Raw genomic sequence first — 22,331 nt, forward strand, 5'->3', positions numbered from 1 at the left:
CGGCAAGTTGACATCCTTCTGCTTCTTCCCCTACTCAGCTGACTTCTATGGTGAGTTACATTGCATAAATATTTTTCTCATTGCCGTTTTTTTTCGAACCAACATCATTAAAATCAATTTAATAATACAATAGTCAATTTTACGCTCAATAACATAAGTTTTTGGTGATCAGCATGGGATATGTCAATGAAAATTAGCACAAATTAATTTAATGATGTTGATCTGAGGAAACTACAAAATGCTACAAGATTTCATTAGTCCAGTGATTGATAACTAATTTAAATGTAATTTTATGTTTGTGAACATGCCACACCGTATACATGAGTGTACTATACGCTTTATGATTATGCTATAATTAATTACTAATATTACGTTAGCTTAATGCATGAACTTTAACAAAACTGGAGAGGTATTTACGAGTAAATTTGTTGGGACTGGGCCCTCGTCTTATAAAAAAAGAACTTACAGGGCCGCAGTCTCATAAAGGTTGAGAACCACTGGTCTAAAAGAAGACAATGGAAACTGGATCTGTTTCCATCCTCAGGTGAAAGAATGAGGAGACGCCTACTCAGCTGGGCGCATCAGACTCAGCTGCTCTCAATGTGAACCTACAATGACTGAGGATCTCTCTACTAATGGACCCAACTGCGTAGGTGCATCCTCACTTTCACCTGAGGATGGAAACAGACAAAGTTTCCAAAAGTGTTGCGTTAACTTAGAACATTAGAGGAAGCACAAAGTTCAGAAACTTAGCAATTCCAAATGTAATTCATCATCATCATCAAAATCATTAGAAGTGACAGCAGGTACTCAATAGTATCATTGTCAATGGTATGCATGTCTTGAAGTCTGAAACGACCACTATGCAAATAGGTCTATTACTGATTCATAATGATCTTTCTGGAGTTTAATGTTAGAGAAAATTATATAAGGAAAGAAGATAACATGTTGGAAGTGCATGCCAACATCATCAGTTCCATCTGAATTGTGACTTGACACACGATGTGTAAAAGGCGGAAAGGCAAAGGGCTGGCACTATGGATCACCAGGACCCGCCACTGTACCGCCCCAGAGATCAGTACCCATAAAGGTAATGCGCACTTAACCATCACGCTCAATCTGCTTTAAACACCGGAAACCCCTGGAAATCACTACCGCATTAGAATAGGGGGCTCCTAGACAGTACGGTCATGGTGATAAAGGAAAAATGTCTATCTCTGTGATCACACAACATAACGATACATACTGATTTTGTTTCTACAAAGACAAAGTTGTCCTCGTGCATAAGTACAACACGAAGGCTTACTGCGGACGTGGAGGTACCGTTTAAAGTAGAGGGCCTACAAGGTCTCGGAATCAGCAGTGGCAACTTAACCTAACGTTAAAGTCAAGCTTGGGAATGGTGGCACGGGGGAAAAAAAATCCACCTCTCCGTGGCGGGAATCGAATCCCAGTCATCTACTTCGCATCCAGTAACTGACCACTGGAGTTATCTTCGGTTGCGGAACTACAGCCCCAGTGGACCCACGCCTACCTTCATGAACTTCTGCGTTCACTTTGGGTTTTCTAGATCTTACACATTCGGTAGGACTCCTTGGGCGGATGATCAGCTCGTCGCAAGGCCTCTACCTGTACACAAACACAGAAAAACGCGCACACACAAACTAAACATCCATGCCCTGGGTGGGATTCGAACCCACGATTCCGGTTTCCAAGCGAGCGAAGACAGTACATGCCTTAGACCGCTCGGCTACCGTGACCGGCAAAACTACAACTACCGTCCTTATTACTTCTTTTATTCCGCTGGATGTCACTGAATGGTTGCCTACATGTGGCAAAGCCGCGCGTACACTAGGGATGTGCTGTGAAGTGTAGTGTACGTACAACGAACTGCTGGCGGGCGGGCAGGCGGGGCATGTTCATTGAGCAGCCAGCCCGCCTGGATCAATACTCAGCATCCCAACGAACCGATCCACCATACGTAGTAGGGCACGGAGAACCACACCAAGGCCCGCCATTTGACATAAGCCTCAGCTATCCCGACACGTCCATATCTTGTAGTGTAACAGCATCGGCGCCAGCCACTGCACACCGATACCTCCAGTTACCGCGATACGTACATATCTTGTAGTATAACAGCATCGGGGCCAGCCACTGCACACCGATACCTCCAGTTACCGCGATACGTACATATCTTGTAGTATAACAGCATCGGGGCCAGCCACTGCACACCGATACCTCCAGCTACCGCGATACGTACATATCTTGTAGTATAACAGCATCGGGGCCAGCCACTGCACACCGATACCTCCAGCTACCGCGATACGTACATATCTTGTAGTATAACAGCATCGGGGCCAGCCACTGCACACCGATACCTCCAGCTACCGCGATACGTACATATCTTGTAGTATAACAGCATCGGGGCCAGCCACTGCACACCGATACCTCCAGCTACCGCGATACGTACATATCTTGTAGTATAACAGCATCGGGGCCAGCCACTGCACACCGATACCTCCAGCTACCGCGATACGTACATATCTTGTAGTATAACAGCATCGGGGCCAGCCACTGCACACCGATACCTCCAGCTACCGCGATACGTACATATCTTGTAGTATAACAGCATCGGGGCCAGCCACTGCACACCGATACCTCCAGCTACCGCGATACGTACATATCTTGTAGTATAACAGCATCGGGGCCAGCCACTGCACACCGATACCTCCAGCTACCGCGATACGTCCATATCTTGTAGTATAACAGCATCGGGGCCAGCCACTGCACACCGATACCTCCAGCTACATCGGCACGGAATATTTCTCAAACATGTACTTTAATACAGCGAAACCTCACTAATTCGGAATTCGCGATAATTCGGATAACGGCGATACTACCTTGATTATACATTATCATACTACTACATTATAGCGATCAGCAAGATGTAATAAAATGTTTTTAGGACCGATGTCAAAACTTACATTTTCACATTTTATGACACGTAAATTTATTCTAGCCGTTCACGGTACCTGAGCGGTCTAAGGCATGTACTGTCTTCGCTCGCTCTGAAGCCGGGATCGTGGGATCGAATCCTACACAAGAAATGGATGTTTGGTTTGTGTATGTCTTTATTCTGTTGTCCCGTGTTTGGGTAGAGGCCTTGCGACGAGCTGATCACTCGTCCAAGGAGTTCTACCGTCTGTAAAATGATCAAAATGAAAAAAAAAACCCCCAACCTCGACACCGCAAGGTATAAGGGGAACGGATTAAGTAAGTAAATTTATTCTATGATATGAAATCTACGTTTCAAAATAAAGTTGGAGTGCTTAAAAATGATACTTGAAGTCCATTTTATAACTTCCCTGAACATATTTTCAGTACCACTTATATAGTCCGGCTTTCACCAATTTGAACAAAGGCTCACTCCAAATTTGTGAAGCCTTACTGTATTATCCTCCCACAAAATCTCTATCACAACCGGTCGCAGAATTCTGTATGCACATACTGTTTCCGCCACCCGGGCCGCACCTGCAACACTAAGGTACCTAATTCCAGCGCGGCGGGCCGGGTTCGATCCCGAGTCTGGTCAAGTTGGATTTGTGGTGGACAAAGTGGCGCTGGGGCAGATTTTCTCCGAGTACTTCGGTTTCCCCTGCCAATATTCATTCCACCAATTGCTCCACAATCACCCTCATCTATCATCTGGGGCTAGTAAAACAGGCCAGAAGTGGCCGCGGTACAAGGGACTTAGGTACCTAATTTATTTTTCAGTACCCTAACCAGCCTTATATCCAATCGCTACCGGGGGAAAAGCAGCCGGGAAGTTAAGCTGACCACTCATCTCAAGTGATGAGGTCACAAAAACGTGAGTCTATCTATACATCTACTGCCCCCATACTCCTTCATGGCGTAGTGCCTAATTAGTTATATACAGGGGCAACTTTTACCTTAAAATCATTGAATTTGGCTCCAACTTTTTTACAGAGTATTATGCCACGAAAAATTTGCATTTTGTAGTGCAACTCGCTACTTCCTACCAACACACTTTACATCTTGAAGATGTCGGTAATGGAACGCAATTAAAAAGGTAACAGGCAGTGGAGGCCCATAGGGATATGAGACGTAGGGGCTCCCACATTTTTTCTAGACAATCGACTCACAGAGGGCGGTAAAGTTGTCAGCCTTACGTGCCGGCCGCCTTGGAACTCATTTCTGTTAGAGACTGAGTCGATCCGAGGGCCATAGTGCGGCTGGAAGGATTAGGTCAAATGAAACTTCCAATGACCCCACGAGTAATCGAACCCGCGACCTTCCGGCTTGTAGCACATTGCCATAACCAACTACGCTACCGCGTGCCTTGTAGTAACATGCTATGAAATATTATCCATATAAAGCGAAGGACTTAAGTTCCTAGGGGTGGTCTTTAATTTTTATCACCAGACAGACCATGAGGTTGACGGTCGACTTTTAGTCTACTTCGCGGTTTATAACATGCCGAATGGAGCAAGACAAACGCGAATAACGAATTGGACAGAATAAGGACAAACTGAAAGTTATCAACAACGTCTGGAGTGAATGAGGTGAACTGCGAGAGCTCTTCAATGACGATATGTAGCATCTGCAACAAAATTCGAAATCCGAACCTCCCCCCGATTATGGAGCTGTATCCCAACAAGTTCTCACAACCCATTCCGACCTCTGTATTTACTCAAGGTAGCCTTACTATGGAATAACACAATCTTTGTTGGAATCCAGTAACTTCCTTCCTTGAAGCCCGTCCGCTGTTGCAGGGCACCGCCACCCCGCTAGCTCGCAGTTTCCCCTATCGATTACCAATATCGCGCTGTCAGGTCAGGAGCGAGGGGGTGGATTGTGCAAGAAATGTGTTCTTTGACCCTTGTGTGTTCTGTGTTATGGGATTACGCTTTCGCTTTCGCCATGAACAACATCTCATGTTTACCACAGGTTACGCAATACTACACGGAGTGGAAAGTGTACTCCACACTACACATTCTTTGCGACTCGTATCTCAATTATTTACTTAAAATTTAGGGGTGTAAAGGTAAGCCAACTGAGTTAGCAACGCAAATTATACCTTACTATCCCTTATTTCTCTTAAACACAGGCGGAAAAGGCCACTGATAATGGAGATGAAACGATGGAATCCTCGTTTCGCCATTAATCAGCCCTTTTCTTACTTTCCTTTATTACTTCCACACCTTTATCTCGTTCTTTTTCCGCTAAACTGTAAATTGAGTTACATGTACATCCTGCAGATGGCACAGTTTCGTACACAAGAGCTGCCACATGTGTAAGTAAGTGGAAACAACTATGACATGAGACAGCAGTAACACACGCTCAACAAAAGAAACAGCAACAAACCGCCTAGAAGTGAAATATAAATTTATGGGTCACAGTATATGTGAATAAACCTGAAATTCTATAATTACCGGTTATTAATCAGAATTACTAATTATTTAGTTTTATCGTAACGCATCAATAGATTCTAACTCCTACACAAACAGCCGGCAACCTGGCCAAGAAATAGCCCATATTTTATGGGCCAGAAGGTTCGTTACCGCGCCAACAGCTCGCGAAATATCGAGTCCCTGTCCTGTTCCACATTTTGCACCACAACAGCCGTCAGCCCAATCAACACTCTAAAGGACCACCCCTTATCGGCTGTCAGCGACGACTCATTCAATAATTGCCAGCTATTTGGTGATCGTCTCGTCCACCCGCAACCAGAGGACAAAAGAGCTATTAAGTACCGAAAAATATTTGAAATTAAAGTTACATGCCTCAGATTTATATTGTGCACATCTGTGGGTGATTAGCTCGTTTTGAAACCTGTCAAGCATTTACGAAAATGAAAAGTGCGGATGTTTCCCAATTATACATTACTTTCATGCACTCTACACAAAAACCAAAGCAATTCCTCCTCCATATTCTCTGTAATCGAAAAAAAAAACAAACTTATGTGACATGACCTCCCATATGAAAGTCGATGTTGCCTTCCCAAGGAGTTACAGCCTCTGCAACAGAGGCGGCCAAGGTTACAATTATGCTGAAACGTGAAAAATAAACGCTAAACAAAATCTCATTTCGAAGCAGGCATACAAACGACCGGGACATGGCCAAACAGACGCCAGAAGCAAATCCAGAGACACCATTATGCCCACATCTACAGGGCTCAAAGGATAGGAAATCACGCCCAATGCGCTCTGTGCATGATATACAGAATATTGCAAATCCTTAACCGGAAAATCAACACAAAGCTCCACACAAATGCGTTTAATTTCCACCCCGTTAACGAAAAGAACTTCTAATGGTAAAGGCGTGGGGCGGAGTGTCTACATAGCTTGGTGTCTAAGGAATACCTAGCGACCACGCACATGCCTATACACCCTTCCAGGCTATAGGACCTACTTCCGGCACATATGTTGTTAACAGCAGACTAGACGCCATTACCTTCCTGCCCGAAGCAGAAAACAGGAAGCCCCATCCCTTCTCTCCCCCCAGACAACAGAAATATCGCATTCCTTCGACTCGGTGTTGGCAGGAGGCGAGGATCCTAGTCTAGGACTAACGGAGCACTTCTGATACAAGAAGCAACAGGCACGGCACGAAGTTAACGCATATATATTAACAGCAAAACACAGAAAACGTGAATTACAGCTGGCAATACATATATGTACTTCAGCATCCTTGACTATTATTTACGTAGTCCTATGTAAAGTTCACACTGAATTAATCAGAAAAGAAACTCCTGACACACGGAATAAATACAAGTTGGCCACAATGTCTAGTTATCAGTGAACTAATATTCATTCACTCATGGAGCTGAGCCCCTCTTGAGAAGCCGTCAATTCTGCAGCTAGTCAAAAACTGCCCAGCATTTTATGGAACGCGAAGGTTCATTACCGTGATCACAAGAGCCCTCCATCGGTCCCTATCCTGAGTCAGATCAATCCAATCCATACCATCCCACCCTATCTAAGATCCATTTTAATATTGTCCACCCACCTACGTCTTATACGTAAGAATCAAAAATCGTTTTTCCTTGTAATTCTATTAAACCGTATCGTAACGAGACCAATACATTTTACTTTTACGCAATTAACCATTTTTGTGAAAATGTACAAGTTCCACTTCAGCTGCAAGATAAGTGCCGTTTCCCTCATTCAGCTGATACGAACAAGAACGAAATCAGCTAGACAGCTGTCAGTATCAGTTTTATACAAGTTAATGTGACTGTTAAAATGCTTTTTCTTTTTTAATTTTTTATCCTTGACATGTTTAGGTCTGAGACCATCTTCAGAAGGATATCAATACAATTAGAAACCACTGTTTTAACAGTCACACTGGACGGTGTTAATTAACCTTTATAATACTGCTAGTGTGACGGACCAGAATAAACCAAATTTGATCGACATTCGTTCAGTAATCTCGGCAACAGCACCCGAACATCTAACACGGCTAACAGACTTCCAAACGCACGCCATTTTGAAATCAACTATAACCAAGATTATAAACTCAAAAATGGCCCACCTTTCCACTCCTCTGAAAACAGCCGAAAGTTCTTCTAACAAAATGTCATTCACAAAGCGTATTTCTAACAGGCCCAACCAGAAAACCAGGTAAACGTTTTGACCAGTAAGAAGAGGGGGGAAGCTGTTCCCACCAAGTCCGACCTTCCCTCATCTTAACATCGTCTCATAACAAACCAATAATGGCAGAATGCAGAATTGCCTCTGGAGGGCTTGCAGTTAAGGGATGGACCACTGTTCTGTATATACAAAGTTTGGGGGGCCGTAAGTGAATTCATGAACCTGCAAGTTTCGTCTATAAATTCACAACAAAAGTGCACATTCGTGGCTATTGCGGTGTACAAGGACAGGACTTGTTGGCTGCATAAGCGGATTGTAATGTGAAAGCCAATAAAAAGATTTGTATTAATATTTCAACGCCGAAGATGCTGTCTTAGGTAATGGCCTTTATTTGTATTCATATTCCAAAAAAGGTCGGCAAACATTATTAACGGTTTCTGTTTCAGACAAAGAGCTGAAGTTTCCACGGCGACTCAATTTAATACGGCTATCAGCCGTGTCAATTGGCTAAAAACTACCCTGATGATGGGTGACAGATAATTTTTATGGCTCTACGGCCCCTTTTTTGGGGCCTTGGCTGCTTTTCAGTTTCTTGATCCTTTACACAGTCCATAGGACACTTTGGATGGGAAATCAATTCGTGGCAAAGCCGCTACCTACATACAGAACACAATAAACGTACACAATACAGACATCAACGCCTTCAGTGGGATTCGAATCCACGATCCCAACGTTAAAGTGAGCGAAGACAGTTCATGCTTTAGACCACGCGGCCATTGTGACTGGACAGGGGAAGAGATAACGTTACGGAAGACCGCCGTCTTCTTCGGATTACTGTAAAAAAGGGGGGTTGTATGTAGGCAAGAGCCTGCAGGATTCAGCTACTGAAACACGCCTAAATATCAGCAGCGCACATCTGTCTGTCGGGTTCAAGCAGACATACTGCAATAGATTTTCAGGGAAACTCGCCCCACTGGAGACTTTCCCCCACTGTCATCAATAACAAAATGGCGGATGCATGCAACTGTGAGGTGTGAGGCACACTACACCAGCACCATGCAACCGCCATTACTGTAAGCACAGGCCTATACGCTTTACAATGGGAAGTTATGCGGAGACTGAACAAGTCTCGTATTTCTGGTGGCGAGAATGGATAGGAACAGCTTGCCAACGAACCGCGTTAGCATAATCACATTCATATCCAATGGATATCGGGGGTAAAGCGGCCGGGGCGTGATGCTGACCACTCACCTTAAACTAGTGCCGAGGTCAAGAAAACTCCCCCATACGCCTTTATGGCGTAGTGCTTAATTAGTTAAGCAGAGGGACAACTTTATCTTTTTATAATACAGGTATGCACGGCGTCAAATTCTACTAGGTCAAATCGGTGGCACTTCTAAAAAAAATGTTGCCGGTGTGCGATCTCAGTATAACAAAATAGAGCCGAAAATACTATAGCACCTGGATTATCGAACCCAGGTCTACAAGGTTATTTTTCCCAAGTATATCTAAGCACTAGCTTTTAACATTTAAAACCCGCGCCTCTATCCTCAAATTTAGTAATTACTTTCATACACAGAATTAACCAGTGAGTAAATGTAACAGCATCTGTGGGACTCTCCTGTAAACCAAGCAATTTTAGGAAAGGGGTTAGGAAAGCGAGGGTGTGGGGGAAAACATCAAAAATATGCAGTGAAGTGAAGGGTACGTAACTGTAGCCATGATGAAATGCGACCGCATCAGTTCATGACATTACCTACTTCATTGCTGTTACTGTTTAGTGTACAGCATGCTCATTGGCGCTACAGCCCCCAATTTGGGCCTAGGCCTACCTCCATGAAACTCTCCGTTTCACTTCGGTTTACTAGATCTTACACATACGGTAGGACTCCTTGGGCGAGTGATCAGCTCTACCTGTACACAAACACAGAAAAACGCACACAAACATCCATGCCCTGAGTGGGATTCGAACCCACGATCCCGGCTTCCGAGCGAGCGAAGAAAGGTTTAGTGTATAGCATCCTCATTTTTATTAATATTAATTTACTTAATTATATTTATAATTGCATTTGCTGTAGTTTTGCGTGTGGTGTGTTATTTGTGTATTGTGTCTTACTGCAGTCCCATTCCCACCGGGCAAATTCCTATTTGTAATTAATAAATAATAATAATAATAATATAATAGTACTGAATAAGAAATATAATCATTTTATTCCGTCACAAGAATAAAAATGTGGGCGCGCCTTACACAAGTTTTGGCTCAAACGCCTGACGATGGCCCAATGCGCAGACGCGTGGTGTTACCCACGTTCCTTGTGGCGACAGAACGAAATCACGAAATTTAAGCAATTTAAATAGCAAAAGTCAGAACGAAACCACTTAATTATGTTCAAAGAATGAAGCCTGAAAGCATTTCGAAACAGCTAATGGACCGCAGACCGAGAGGAACAAGTCTATTAGACACTCCAAGACACGCTGGAGGTGAACTCCGCACCGAGGAAGCACGTGCCTGAAAATTAATGCTACATTTCTAAGGACCGCCTCTGTGGTCTAGTGGTCACAGTTCCTGGCTACAGATCCAGAGGTCCCGGGTTCGACTCCCGGCGCTACAAGCTTTTCTGATAAGTATTGGGTCTGGAACGGGTTCCACGCAGCCTCGTCAGGATAACTGTGGAGTTATTTCAAGGAAATAGCGGCTCCGGTCTAGAAAACAGAGATTAACGGCTGTTGGGATCAGCTGCTCTGACCACGGACTACCCTGTATCCCTCGCCGACAAACGGCGGTCGCTCGGTCGGTATAGTTCCCTTGCGGACTAAAGCCACCGAGTTTATTTTTGTTTTTCTATGGTTCAGTAATATCCTCTTACGGGACTGTTTTATTCCACAATGGATCGACGCACTTTTCGAGCCATCTCTCGAACCTGCAGACGACAGCGAAGAATCGAAATTGGTAGCAAATCTTGGATGGGTGGGGGGAATATCAAAATAAACACACCGACGCACTGTCCACTGCCCCTACTTCGGCATGAAAATAATATTTAAACCAATTTCGTCTGTTTTGTGCGTCCCAAGGTTATCACTATTTAACGAAGCTGTATCAACTGCATGCGTACAGAGTCAAATGAGGTGGGGATATAATGGCCAATCAAAAAGGCAAGGATTTAGGGCATGTATTGTTCCGGGGCTTGTCATCAGGTCATGGCTTACACCGGACACTTCCTTAATACAGCCTAACCTCAAAAGGTCACATTTTATGACAGTTTTCGGTAAATATGGCAGGAGGTTGCACCAACAGTGAATCCTTCATGGTTAATTCAACGACACTTACTTCAAATACAGAGGACCCAGGTTTACAGCCGGGATAGCGCAGTAGGTATAGCGAGACCCGAGAGGGTCAAACAATTTCTCTTTTCCACGCCGTCCATACAGGCTTTGGGACCCACCCAACTTCTCTATCCAATTGGTACCGGGGGCTCTTTCCTCGGGGGTAAAGCGACCGGGGCGTAACCCTGTCCACTCACCTCCGAGTGCCGAGGTCAAGAAAATGTGGAGCTATACATCTACTCCCCTACGCCTTCATGGTGTAGTGCCTAATTAGCTAAGCACAGGTTTAGAGCGCCGAATGAGATTTACGAATTGGGAAAATACCCGAAAAGAACAAGCAGCAACTTATTTTGAAGCATATTCCGGTATTTTCTGGAGCAACTCAAAGTAGTCAGGAAGGACGTGAGCGTTTTACATGCCCAGGCTCGAAACCAGGGCCTCCTCATTATGAAGGGGTTACTTTATCACTAAGTCTGGTTTGTGTCAGCAGCAAATGGCACTGCGATTTGCGCACAGGCAATTACTAACACAGCAGCGGCCATATTCTCTCGCGCTCTCATCACACGCACGGTACAGCCTGTCCCGCTTGTGAACAGGGTGTCTGCTACCTTGCGAAGTTCCGGGAGATTCGGTAGCATCCCTTGCAGCTGTCTGCAACCCCGGTACTGTAAGAGGGTTGCACCATCTGCAGCCGCCTTCCCTTACAGCTGCAAGTTTCACAGTTTGGATCCCAATGCCTTGTCCACTACCAAGGTGGGGTGGATTAAAGCCTCTTCCAGAAAGAAATCGTACAATCGCACAAGCTATTTACTTCGCACTGGGAAACAAATGTCACTTGAGAAAAATGATTAAATATGATCTTAGAATTAGACCTTCTATACATAACAGTTCAACTAGAAAGACCTAGACGTGAGAGGATACTATTAAAATGGATCTTAGATAGGACTGGGTGGTAAGGGGACTGGATTGATCTGGCTCAGGATATAAACCATTCGCGTGCTCTTGTGAACACGGTATTGAATCTTCGGGTCGCGCACAATGTTAGGAAATGACTGAGTGGCTGTGCAACTTCTGGATTCTCGAGAAGAACCGAGCTCCATGGAGTTACTTTTGGTTGGGGGAAACAGTTCTCAAATGCGTTCTGCCAATTTCTACGCATATGAGACTCCATGCCCATTGAGACTTACTGCGTATCGAAGCGTATCACTGACAGCACTGCAGAGACGCATAATTCTACTGTTAAACAAAGCAAATCAACAATACGGTAGTACTCTCCACACTCGCAACATTAAGTCAAGTTTATCTCTGCATTTGATTAAACAGATACTGCGACTTAACAGTGCACCCAGGATAGCGCAGTCCGGTATAGCGACTGGCTACGGGCTGGACAACAGAGAGGTCAGAGTTCGAGCCCTAGTAGGGTCAAGAATTCTCACTTCTCCATATCATCCACCCCGGCTCTGGAGTCCACCCAACTTCCTATAGAATGTGTACCGGGGGATCTTTCTCCGGGAGTAAAGCTGACAACTAACCTCGAATAGTGCCGAGGTCAAGAAAATGTGGATCTGTACATCCACTCCCCCATACGCCTTCAGAGCGCATTTAATTACTTAAGCACAGGAACTTCCAACACAGACTAAACACAAACATCCATGCCTCGAGCAGGATTCGAACCAACGAACCCAGGTTCGAGCGGGTGAAGGCGATTCATGCCCTGGACCAGTGTTTCGTGTTTCTCAACCGCCGGACCACAGCCCCAGCCCCGGCCCGGGCATCAATTAGCCTATACGGGGCCCTCGTCTCTTTAAAAGAAAAAATTACCGAGCCGCGGTCTCATGAAAGTTCAGAACCACCGCCTTAGAGCGCGCGGCCACTGTGATCGGTTTGATTAAATAAATACCTCGACTTAACAGATGTACGGGGAGAAACCTTCTTGTAAGAGATCACTTTGGCGACCTAGAGGACGTGGTCCAATGACCAACTGTGACGAAACTTCACGTCCACGAGCTGGGTGAAATCAGTGTGGACAAACGACGTTCAATTTCCCGTAGGAGGGGCTTCACTTGTCACCTGTCCATATCGGCTACGGGTCTCAAGACTTTCGCGATGGGCAGCGGCAGCTGTTTCCAACCGCCTAAGTTAGAGAGTGGTCAGACAGCGAAATGTGGCCTCAATCCCGTGGGCTCGGAACCAAGAATCACCGTGCTGGCGAGGACCAGCAGCAATTCAGCAGACGTTAAGAGGGCGGGGAACTTTAAGGTGTTCTCCAACATGCCGTGATGAGATTTCTAAACATGCGCACAGCTTTCACCTTTATCTTCAACAAACGCCCGCTTGGGAACCGAGTCTAGTGCAAATTGTTTTATTAACGTAAAATGAACGGAGCAGATGGCGGTGGCCGCGCGGTGGTCTGAGCCACGAACCGTCTTCGCCCGCTTGAACACTGGGATCGTGGATTCGAGTCCCATTCGAAGCATGGATGTCTATTGTTTGTGTTGTTCCGTGTGTAGGTAGAGGCCTTGCGCCAGACTGATCCCCCGTCCAAGGAGTCTTACCGACTGTATATAGAATTAAGAAACTGAAAAATCGGCCAAGGTCGAAAGGGATGTAAAACCATGGAGATACGAATGAAGCCTACGAGTGCTGCTCCAACAGAAACAAACCAAGCCTACCTCAGAACATCAGACAGTAAAGCACTGACAATGACGACTCTCCTTCAACTGTTCCCTGTTCCCTTATACGGGGTTCGTAAGCGGTTGGTGCAGACCGGGATACGGCAGGTACCGGAGATGCGGGTTTTGTCTGCACCTACAGGAACATCTGAAGCACCTGATAATTCAGTAGCTCATTAAGTTATAATTCTTTTACGTAACGTCTTCACTGTGCTTAACTAATTAAGCAATATTCAATGATAGAATATTGGGGGACTGGATGCATAGATCCATATTTTCATGAGATTGCAGCTAGTTTGATGAGTGGTCAGCTTTACCCCGGGGGAAAGAGCCCCCGGTACCCATTCGATAGGAGTCTGGGTGGACACAAGAGCAGGTCTGGACGACGTGGAGAAAATTCTTGACCCTACCGGTGTCGTATCTCCGACCCCTCGGTCGTCCAGCCCGTAGCCAGTCGCTATACCGTCTGCTCTATCCCGGGTCCTCACGTCCAGCCCGTAGCCAGTCGCTATACTGACTGCGCTATCCCGGCTCCTCACGTCCAGCCCGTAGCCAGTCGCTATACCGTCTGCTCTATCCCGGCTAATTCTTTTAATTTAGCAATCACATGATATGAGCCCGATCCACCAAAAATGCGTAACTGTCGATTGTGCTGATCTGCAAAATAACTAACTTCATGGAACTGAGCCCTTCTTGAGTAGCTGCCAACTGTGCAGCTACTCAAGAACTTCCAACATTTTATGGATGCCAATGGTTCATTACCTTGTTCACAAGAGCCCTCTACTGGTCTGTATCCTGAGCCAGATCAATCCAGTCCATATCAACCCCTCCTATCTCCCTAAGATCAATTTCCATATTGCCCAACCATCTACGTTTTGGTCTTCTCAGTGGTCTCTTTCCTTCTGGCTTTCCCATTAATATCATATATGTATTCTTCTCACCCATTCGTGCTACATACCGTGCCCATATAATCCTCCTTGACCTGATCATTCTAATTTTACTTGAAGAACAGTACAAGTTATGAAGCTCCTAATTATGCAGTTTTCTCCAACCTCCTGTCACTTCATCTCTCTTCGGTCCAAATATTCTCCTCAACAGCCTGTCCTCAAACACCCTCAAACTATGTTCCTTCCTTTAAGTCAGAGACCAATTTTCACACCCATACCGAACCACAGGCAAAATACTGAATCGCAAAATGTACAAACAAATTTTTAGAAGCCGCTCCCCCCCCAACCCAAACGAAACGAATACAAATGTGCAGAAGCAGGCACACCAATACGCTCAGCAGGCTGTAACGTAACAACGGCACCAAGCAGCGGAAAGCTTCGTCATTCACTGCTTTATACAGTGCATTTGTATTAAGGTCTCACCAGCGAAGTCGCGCGAACCACAAGATCCCCCTTAATTTAAATTTACTTCTACCAGAGACTTTTGTCATGAATTATGCTAGGTCTTCAGGAACGCATCCCTCCTATAAAATGCGAAGGCACTGTATTTTCTGGGGGCACGCGGCAGCGTAGTTGGTTGAGGCACTATGCTACAAGCTGGGAGGTTGCGGGATCGAATCCCGATGAGGTGGATTTTTTCAATTGATCTAATCCTTCCAGCAGCACCATGGCCCTAGGGTCAACTCAGCCTCTAACAGAAATGAGTACCAGGAATATTCCTGGGGGTACGGGGGGGGGGGAAGGCTGATAACCTTACCGCCATCTGTTAGCCGACTGTCTAGATAGTGTGGGAACCTCAACATCTCACAATCCCACGGGCCTCCTTTACGTTAGTTTACCGTATTTTCTGCTGTGAAAAAGGAAGAGGGTTAAAGAGTCCTAAATAAATTTGCACGGCAGGTTTCCGCCACTACCGTCAATAGACGCATCTCTTATTAAGTTGTCCTTGAGCTTAAATAGTCAAACACTACGCCATGAAGGCGTATGGAAGAGCGGATGTATAGATCCACATTTTCTTGACATCGGCGCTAGTTGGAGCCGAGTGGTCAGCTTCACGCCCCGACCGCTTTACTGTCAGGTTTCCCCCGGTACCCATTCGATAGGATATTGTGTGGAGATAGCGCAGTCGGTACAGCGAATGGCTACGGGCTGGACGACCGAGGGGTCGGAGTTCGAGTGTCGGTAGAATCAAGAATTTTCTCTTCTCCACGTAGTCCAGGCTGGCTCTGGGGTACACCCAGCCTCCTATCCAATGAGTACCGTGGGATCTTTCCCCCGGGGTAAAGTGGCAGGGGCGTGAAACTGATCACTCACCTCCAACTAGTTCCGAGGTCAAGAAAATGTGGACCTATACATCCACTCTCCTATACGCCTTCATGGCGTATTGCTTAATTAAGCACAGGGTCAACTTTACCTTTTTATGTCTTGTTACTGACTTTAAACCAACGGAAAATTGAAACACGGAAAGACTTTCAAGAAACGGAATCCTTACGTAAGAAGAGGCGTTAGCGTACAAAGGCGACTGGCAGATGCGAAGAGAAGGAACAAGACGGAAGGACGCAGCCGGCGGTAGTGCACTCGGGTGCATACACAGCTTGCTCAATGGAAGCAAGGGGTTATATATAGACATACGAGGGGAAGGGGCGTGGGTTCATTTCCTGGTAAGTCGAGCTGTGCCACGTGCCACACCACGTGTGCTGGAATGTTGCAAGGGGCACGTGCGGGACTCTCACGCGCTGAGTATAAATACTAGTCAAGAGCTCATATCGTCAACACGATTAACATCGGAATTTTAACGACTAGTCTACGAATCCGCAAGGTTAAGGTGGAGATGTCTCTTCGCTTAAGCACCACACCATAAACGCATAAGGGGAGTGGAGGAATAGTGCCACGCAATAAGCCCGGGGCTGTGAGTGACCAGGGCAATTCTCCGACAGGTTTACCCCCGCGGACAGATCCCAAAAGCAATGAAGAGGCTGGATGGGCCCGAGACTCGGCCTCGAAGCCGCTGAGATTTAACACACACACACACACAAACTCCGTGGCTTGAGTCCGCAAGCGAAGTATACCGACCGGGCGACCGCCGCTTGCCGGCGAAGTTAGCGCCAAATTTTTGCGGGTAGAAGGTGTCGCATGGTCAGAGCAACGGATCCCTACGGCCGTTAATTATCCTCACGAGAATCAGTGGACCCAGTTGCAGACCCACTACTTCTCAGAAAATCTGGTAGCGCCGGGAATAGAAGCCGGGACCTCTGACCACTAGACCATAGAGGAGGTCAGCGAGATTTCACACATATGTAAAAGGTAAATTCGTCTAAAGTACTCCCTGTGCTTAACTAATTAAGCCCCACGCCATGAAGGCGTATGGGGAGTGGATGTAAAGATCCACTTTTTATAGCCTTTTCCCACGTTTTCTTGACCTCGGCACCCCCGGGGAAACAGCCGCCGGTACCCGCTGGATAAAGGCTGGGTGGGCCACAGACCAGGTTTGGACGAAGCGGATACCTCACAGATAGTCTAACTGCAACTTTCCTGGAAGTTTCCTGAATTCTACATCACCAGAATAACCAGCACTCGATTTCTGAAAGCAAATTTTTGAAAAATACGAGTACTAGTGAGAACTTACTTAAATTCGTCTCAGCGTCCACTCCGAAGACCGGTTGGCGTAACTGACCCAGGCTGGTGCCGAATGGCGGGCTTTTGACATTAGCGATAGAGAGCACTTGGTTATCATAAAGTTAATAAAACGCACTGCAATCTTTATGTACCATGGAGAGTTCTACCTTCTGGTGTCACAACACCCTACGATACATTGATAGTCGACTTTCAACGGACTCCACGGCACTGTAACCCCAGAAGATAGAACTCTTCATAACCACCACTGTAAGAACCTCAAATCAAACAAACACAAACAAACTCCGTGGGTTTAGCCCTCTAGCGAACTATACCGACCGAGCGATCGCCGCTTGTCGGCGAAGTTAGTGTCAACTTTTACCGACAGTGTGTGTCGCGTGGTCAGCACAACGGATCCCCACAGCAGTTAATTTCGGTTTTCTAGACCGGAACCGCTATTTCCTTGAAATAGCTCCTCAGTTATCCTCATGAGGCTGAGTGGACCCCGTTCCAGACCAACTGCTACTCAGAAAATTTGGTAGCCGGGAATCGAACCCGGACCTCTGGATCTGAAGCCAGGAACACTGACCACTAGACCACCACATTTAAATACCATATCAATCAATCCGCAATTAGAACGGCGTGGTGCTTAATTAGTTAAGCACAGAGAGAACTTTACCTTTAGTATCTGCTGTAAGCATGGGCCTAACACAACGGAGCGACAACAGTGAGACATGAAGGCCTGCCAGGTCCAACAGAACCAAGGAAATACGCAGGGGAGCAGGGCCACATTCTGCACAACATGATCAGACCTGTCCCTGCTGCGACTGATCGCGTCGACATCAAATAAGAGTATACAGAAGACCACACTAGTGACACACATACAAGAGGAATACGACACATAAAACTAAACAACGACGTGCAAGGAAGCAGGACTGGCAAGTGAACAGTGCAGTGGTCTCCCTGAAATTCCAGATGATGGTCCACGTGCGGCCGAAACATGTTGTAAAGAGAAGAAAACTAGAGACATTTTAGTAAGTTATACTTTTGGCGTCTTAGTGACATTTTATGATTTTAACATCATAAAATATTTCAGTTACACTTTTAGTGAGAAACATATTCTAAATTTCGTTTATATTTTAAAATACTGTTGCATTATTGAGGGGCGCTTTAATAATAAGGACAATAAAAAGGAGTTCTGGACGCGATTTAATGAAAATGTTTACGTCCACTTTAGGAAAAAAAAAGGGATTATACACGTACACACAGAAACCGCAAAAGTGAAGAGTTATGATAAATTAGCCAAACTAAGGATCAGCGCTCTCAACTCCACTTGCCGATAGCAACAAGCATATTGAACAAAATGACTGATTATGCACAGGGGCATGTATGGCATTAACATTAGCGCGGCATCATCTATGGGGACACAGGCCTATTTATTTATCCAACCGTTCCTGCGGCTGTAACAGATGAACTCTGAAATATACGGCGAAGAATGCCGTCTTCTGGGATGTGGCGCCGTGCAGATATTTTGTTAACCGACGTTTCGCCTCCATCTTCAGGGTATAAGAGATGTCGGTTTCCACAATATCTACAAGGCGCCACATCCCAGAAGACGGCATTCTTCATAGTCACCGCTGTGAAAACCTCAAATCTTATATAGGCCCACTTCGGCACTTTCTCCAAGGATGTTCCTAAGCAGAATAACAGTTATGTAACCAACTCTCCATTCTTATGGGTGCCTTTTATTGTACAAGAAAAAACAGGCGGAACGTCATTCAAAATGAGCTGGTGCTTTAAAGGAACACCCCCCAAAACAAAAAATCCGTGGCTTGAGCCCCCAGCGAACCATACCGACCGAGCGACCGCCGCTTGTCGGCGAATTTGGTGCCAACTTTTGCGGAGGGTGTCGCGTGTCAGCGCAATGGATCCCCACGGCCGTTAATCTCGGATTTCTAGACCTGAGGAAAACCCCGCAAACAATGATAAAAGAATTGAAATGAGAAGGCGAAGAGGAATACAGTGGAGTATGAAAAGGACGAATGGAACGCTAAGAGGAAAAGAATGTAAGAAAATAACGAGAAGATAAAAGCGGATGTTGCACAAGAAAAGCGACACGAACACAAGGAAACGAGGAAAGAATGGAAAAGTCCGCAAACAGGAGACTAAAGAAGGAAGGAAGGAAGGAACGAAGGAAGAAAGAAAGAAAGAAAGAAAGGAGTCTATTGAGGGAGAAAACTATGATAGGACTCACCACAGTCTGTGGCGACCTTCTCGATGATGGCCATAACGCTCGCCACGTCCGCAGGGTCGTCAGCCACCGCTGGCAGCGTTTCCAGCACCAGGCGGCCCACCATCCTCCTGCAACAGGATACACAATATTGGGTCGGTTGATTTTGGGCTCGAAACCTTCTCTCGCATGACTGCCTTGCAACCGCCTAACCCACAACAGATCTTTGTATGAACAAGAATTCAGACAACCTATACAAAGTGTGAACTTTTCCCTGTGCTTAATGACTTAAGCACTACGTCATGAAGGCGTATGGGGGAGCGACACTAGCTGGAAGCCAGTGGTCAGTTTCATGTCCCGGCCGATTTACCTCAGGTACCCAATGGATGGGGGGGGGGCACGAGGCAGCGTAGTTGGTTGAGGCACTATGCTACAAGCAAATGGTTGCTGGTTCGAGTCCCGATGAGGTGGATATTTTCAATTTTCTTAATCCTTCCAGCCGCACCATGGCCATGGGGTCGACTCAGCCTCTAACAGAAATGACTACCACGAATCTTCCTGGGAGTATAGGGCTGCCGGCGCGTAACGCTGACCTCACTGCCATCTGTGTGCCTACTGTCTAGATAATGTGGGACCCTCGACCTCTCACAACCCTATGGGCCTCCAAGGCCTGTTACAGGGACAGCTTTACCTTCACCCATTGGATGGGAAGCTGGTTGGACCTCTAGACAACCTATACCATTGGGGGAAAATACAGTATAGGCCTATTTCGTTTTCATCAGTCTCATCAATTCTTCACGAATCTGCCGTAATGGCACGGGGTCTACGTTTAATTAGGACTACTTAACAATTCTGCTGGTAGTTCACACTACTTCGGTGAGTAGAAAGCACTACATGTTCTATATGGTTTTTGCAATTTTATTTGTTACCGAAACAAATCTTATGTTGCAACGCTAATCCCACGATACACAGACCTAAGCCTACTAGATAAACTGCCAAGTTAAATTAGATTACTTGTAACCCGTGACGCGAACTCGTCCAACGAATCGATATCACGCTTGCTCCGCATTCTAGACATCTGTCAGCCCCCAAATGCGTTTCTTCAGTTGATTTCGGGGCTGCAGTCATTCTCAGACTAACACATCCAGTCATGTCATGGTCTGTTCCTTCCACACCCATTCCAATTCCAAATGAGGTCTGTCAGGTTAACCGGTGTTCCAGCGCACATTTGAACACCGAACCTTCCAAATACAAAGCACAAAGCCACCAGCCACTCGACCGAAAATATAGCAACTGCCACTTAAGAAATCAGCCATTTTGTTTTCGGCCACAAGATGCAGACACCGTGCGGGATAGCAGACTGTTGCCAATCCTCTGGGTTATGACACCGAGCCGGATCACAGAATGTTGCCAATCATCTGGGTTATGACACCGTGGAGGATTGCAGACTGTTGCCAGTCCTCTGGGTTATGACACCGAGCCGGATCACAGAATGTTGCCAATCATCTGGGTTATGACACCGTGGAGGATTGCAGACTGTTGCCAGTCCTCTGGGTTATGACACCGAGCCGGATCACAGAATGTCGTCAATCCTCTGGGTTATGACACCGTGCAGGATCCCAGACTGCTGCCAATCCTCTGGGTTATGACACCGTGCAGGATCCCAGACTGCTGCCAATCCTCTGGGTTATGACACCGTATAAAATTGCAGATTGCTACCAACGTTTTGGTAGTAAAGCAAGGAATATATGCTTTCTCATTTTTCTGAGCTGAATGTTCCTTGGAAGGGTCAGCTAACACCTCAGATAATAATACAAATGTAAATTTCTCGTTCCCGCTATTTTCAAGTATAGACCCCCTTTCTCGTGTAACCTCCAGAAATCGATTTCTTCAGTTCACAATTTTCCTTTCTCTGCTCATCTCTTCCTTCCTCTTCGCCGTTTCTCCATTTACAGCTCTCGCATTCCAACCCTTTCCTTTAAATTCCTGCCTCCCCTCTCAGTATAATATTTCGTGCAACCAGCATCGTTCAACTGGTGTCCAATAAATTCATTTGTCCCGACGTCTACGGGTATATTCTCGTAACAGGACATTTTCCTTGAGCACCGACCACCGACGTTTCGGTCGGTCTTCGTCTAACACAAAGGGAAGCAGCACATAGTCAGTGCAGCTCGTCGGAAAGTCAGCCCTCATCACTAACATCACTAGCTTAGCGATAAGGCTTAATTCCATGGAGCTGAGCCGTTATTCCAGAACCCGCAAGTTGCTCGGCTGCTCCAGAATTTACTTACACTTCACGAAACCGTGTTCACAAGAACCAACCGCTGGTCCCTATTCCTCGGCCAGATTAAGCCAGTCCATATCTCTAACGATAAGAATTACGTTTTAAAAGGCCGCGATGCGTAATCACACTTTCTGCAGGACTGACGAAGGCGAAAACACAGGCAGCCCTTGAAACTGTAACCGATCTGCCAACCTTAGCTTGATTTAATTTAGTAGCATGCTTTGATCCATGTTATTACCATGTTCGCTTAGGTTTACTTGTAACACACAGCAAATGGACGTAGGGTACACAGGCTATTTCTTGCTCTCAAGAAGGAGTTTTAGCTCAAACTCTCGAATGAAAAGGACAAAAGAAAAACGACTGGTCAACGCAGATGCGAAGTGAAACAGGAAGGCCCCCCCCCGCAGCTTGGTTTCTTTAGAAAGTTACACGAAATTTTGCTTGTTGGAGATCTCTGAAAATACGATATGTGACAGTTTTGATCATTGTAACTTAAAGACGGGTGGTCTCTCAGCCCAAGCCAAGCTTAACATTTGTCAAGCTACTGACAGGATTTACGCTAAATCTTTGGAGCCTAAATCCACTGAAATCCTTAAACGGATTGGGGGAATAGTTAATTAAGGTACTCCCATTTTTAAAAAAAGTGAC

General features: G+C 45.9%; 1 protein-coding gene across 5 annotated transcripts in view; it reads right to left on the bottom strand.

The window, feature by feature from the left end:
* Positions 1-22,331, bottom strand: part of LOC111867191 (serine/threonine-protein phosphatase 4 regulatory subunit 1) — a 233,129-nt gene that overhangs the window by 34,362 nt on the left and 176,436 nt on the right. For all 5 annotated transcript variants that reach the window (XM_023856799.2, XM_023856794.2, XM_023856795.2 and 2 more), the window contains one exon: positions 19,424-19,530. In XM_023856799.2, coding sequence (XP_023712567.1) covers positions 19,424-19,530 — 107 coding nt within the window. The remainder of the gene's footprint in view (positions 1-19,423; positions 19,531-22,331) is intronic.

Source organism: Cryptotermes secundus, unplaced genomic scaffold (genome assembly GCF_002891405.2).
Source record: "Cryptotermes secundus unplaced genomic scaffold, Csec_1.0 scaffold518, whole genome shotgun sequence".
In the NCBI taxonomy this organism is placed as follows: Eukaryota; Metazoa; Arthropoda; class Insecta; order Blattodea; family Kalotermitidae; genus Cryptotermes; species Cryptotermes secundus.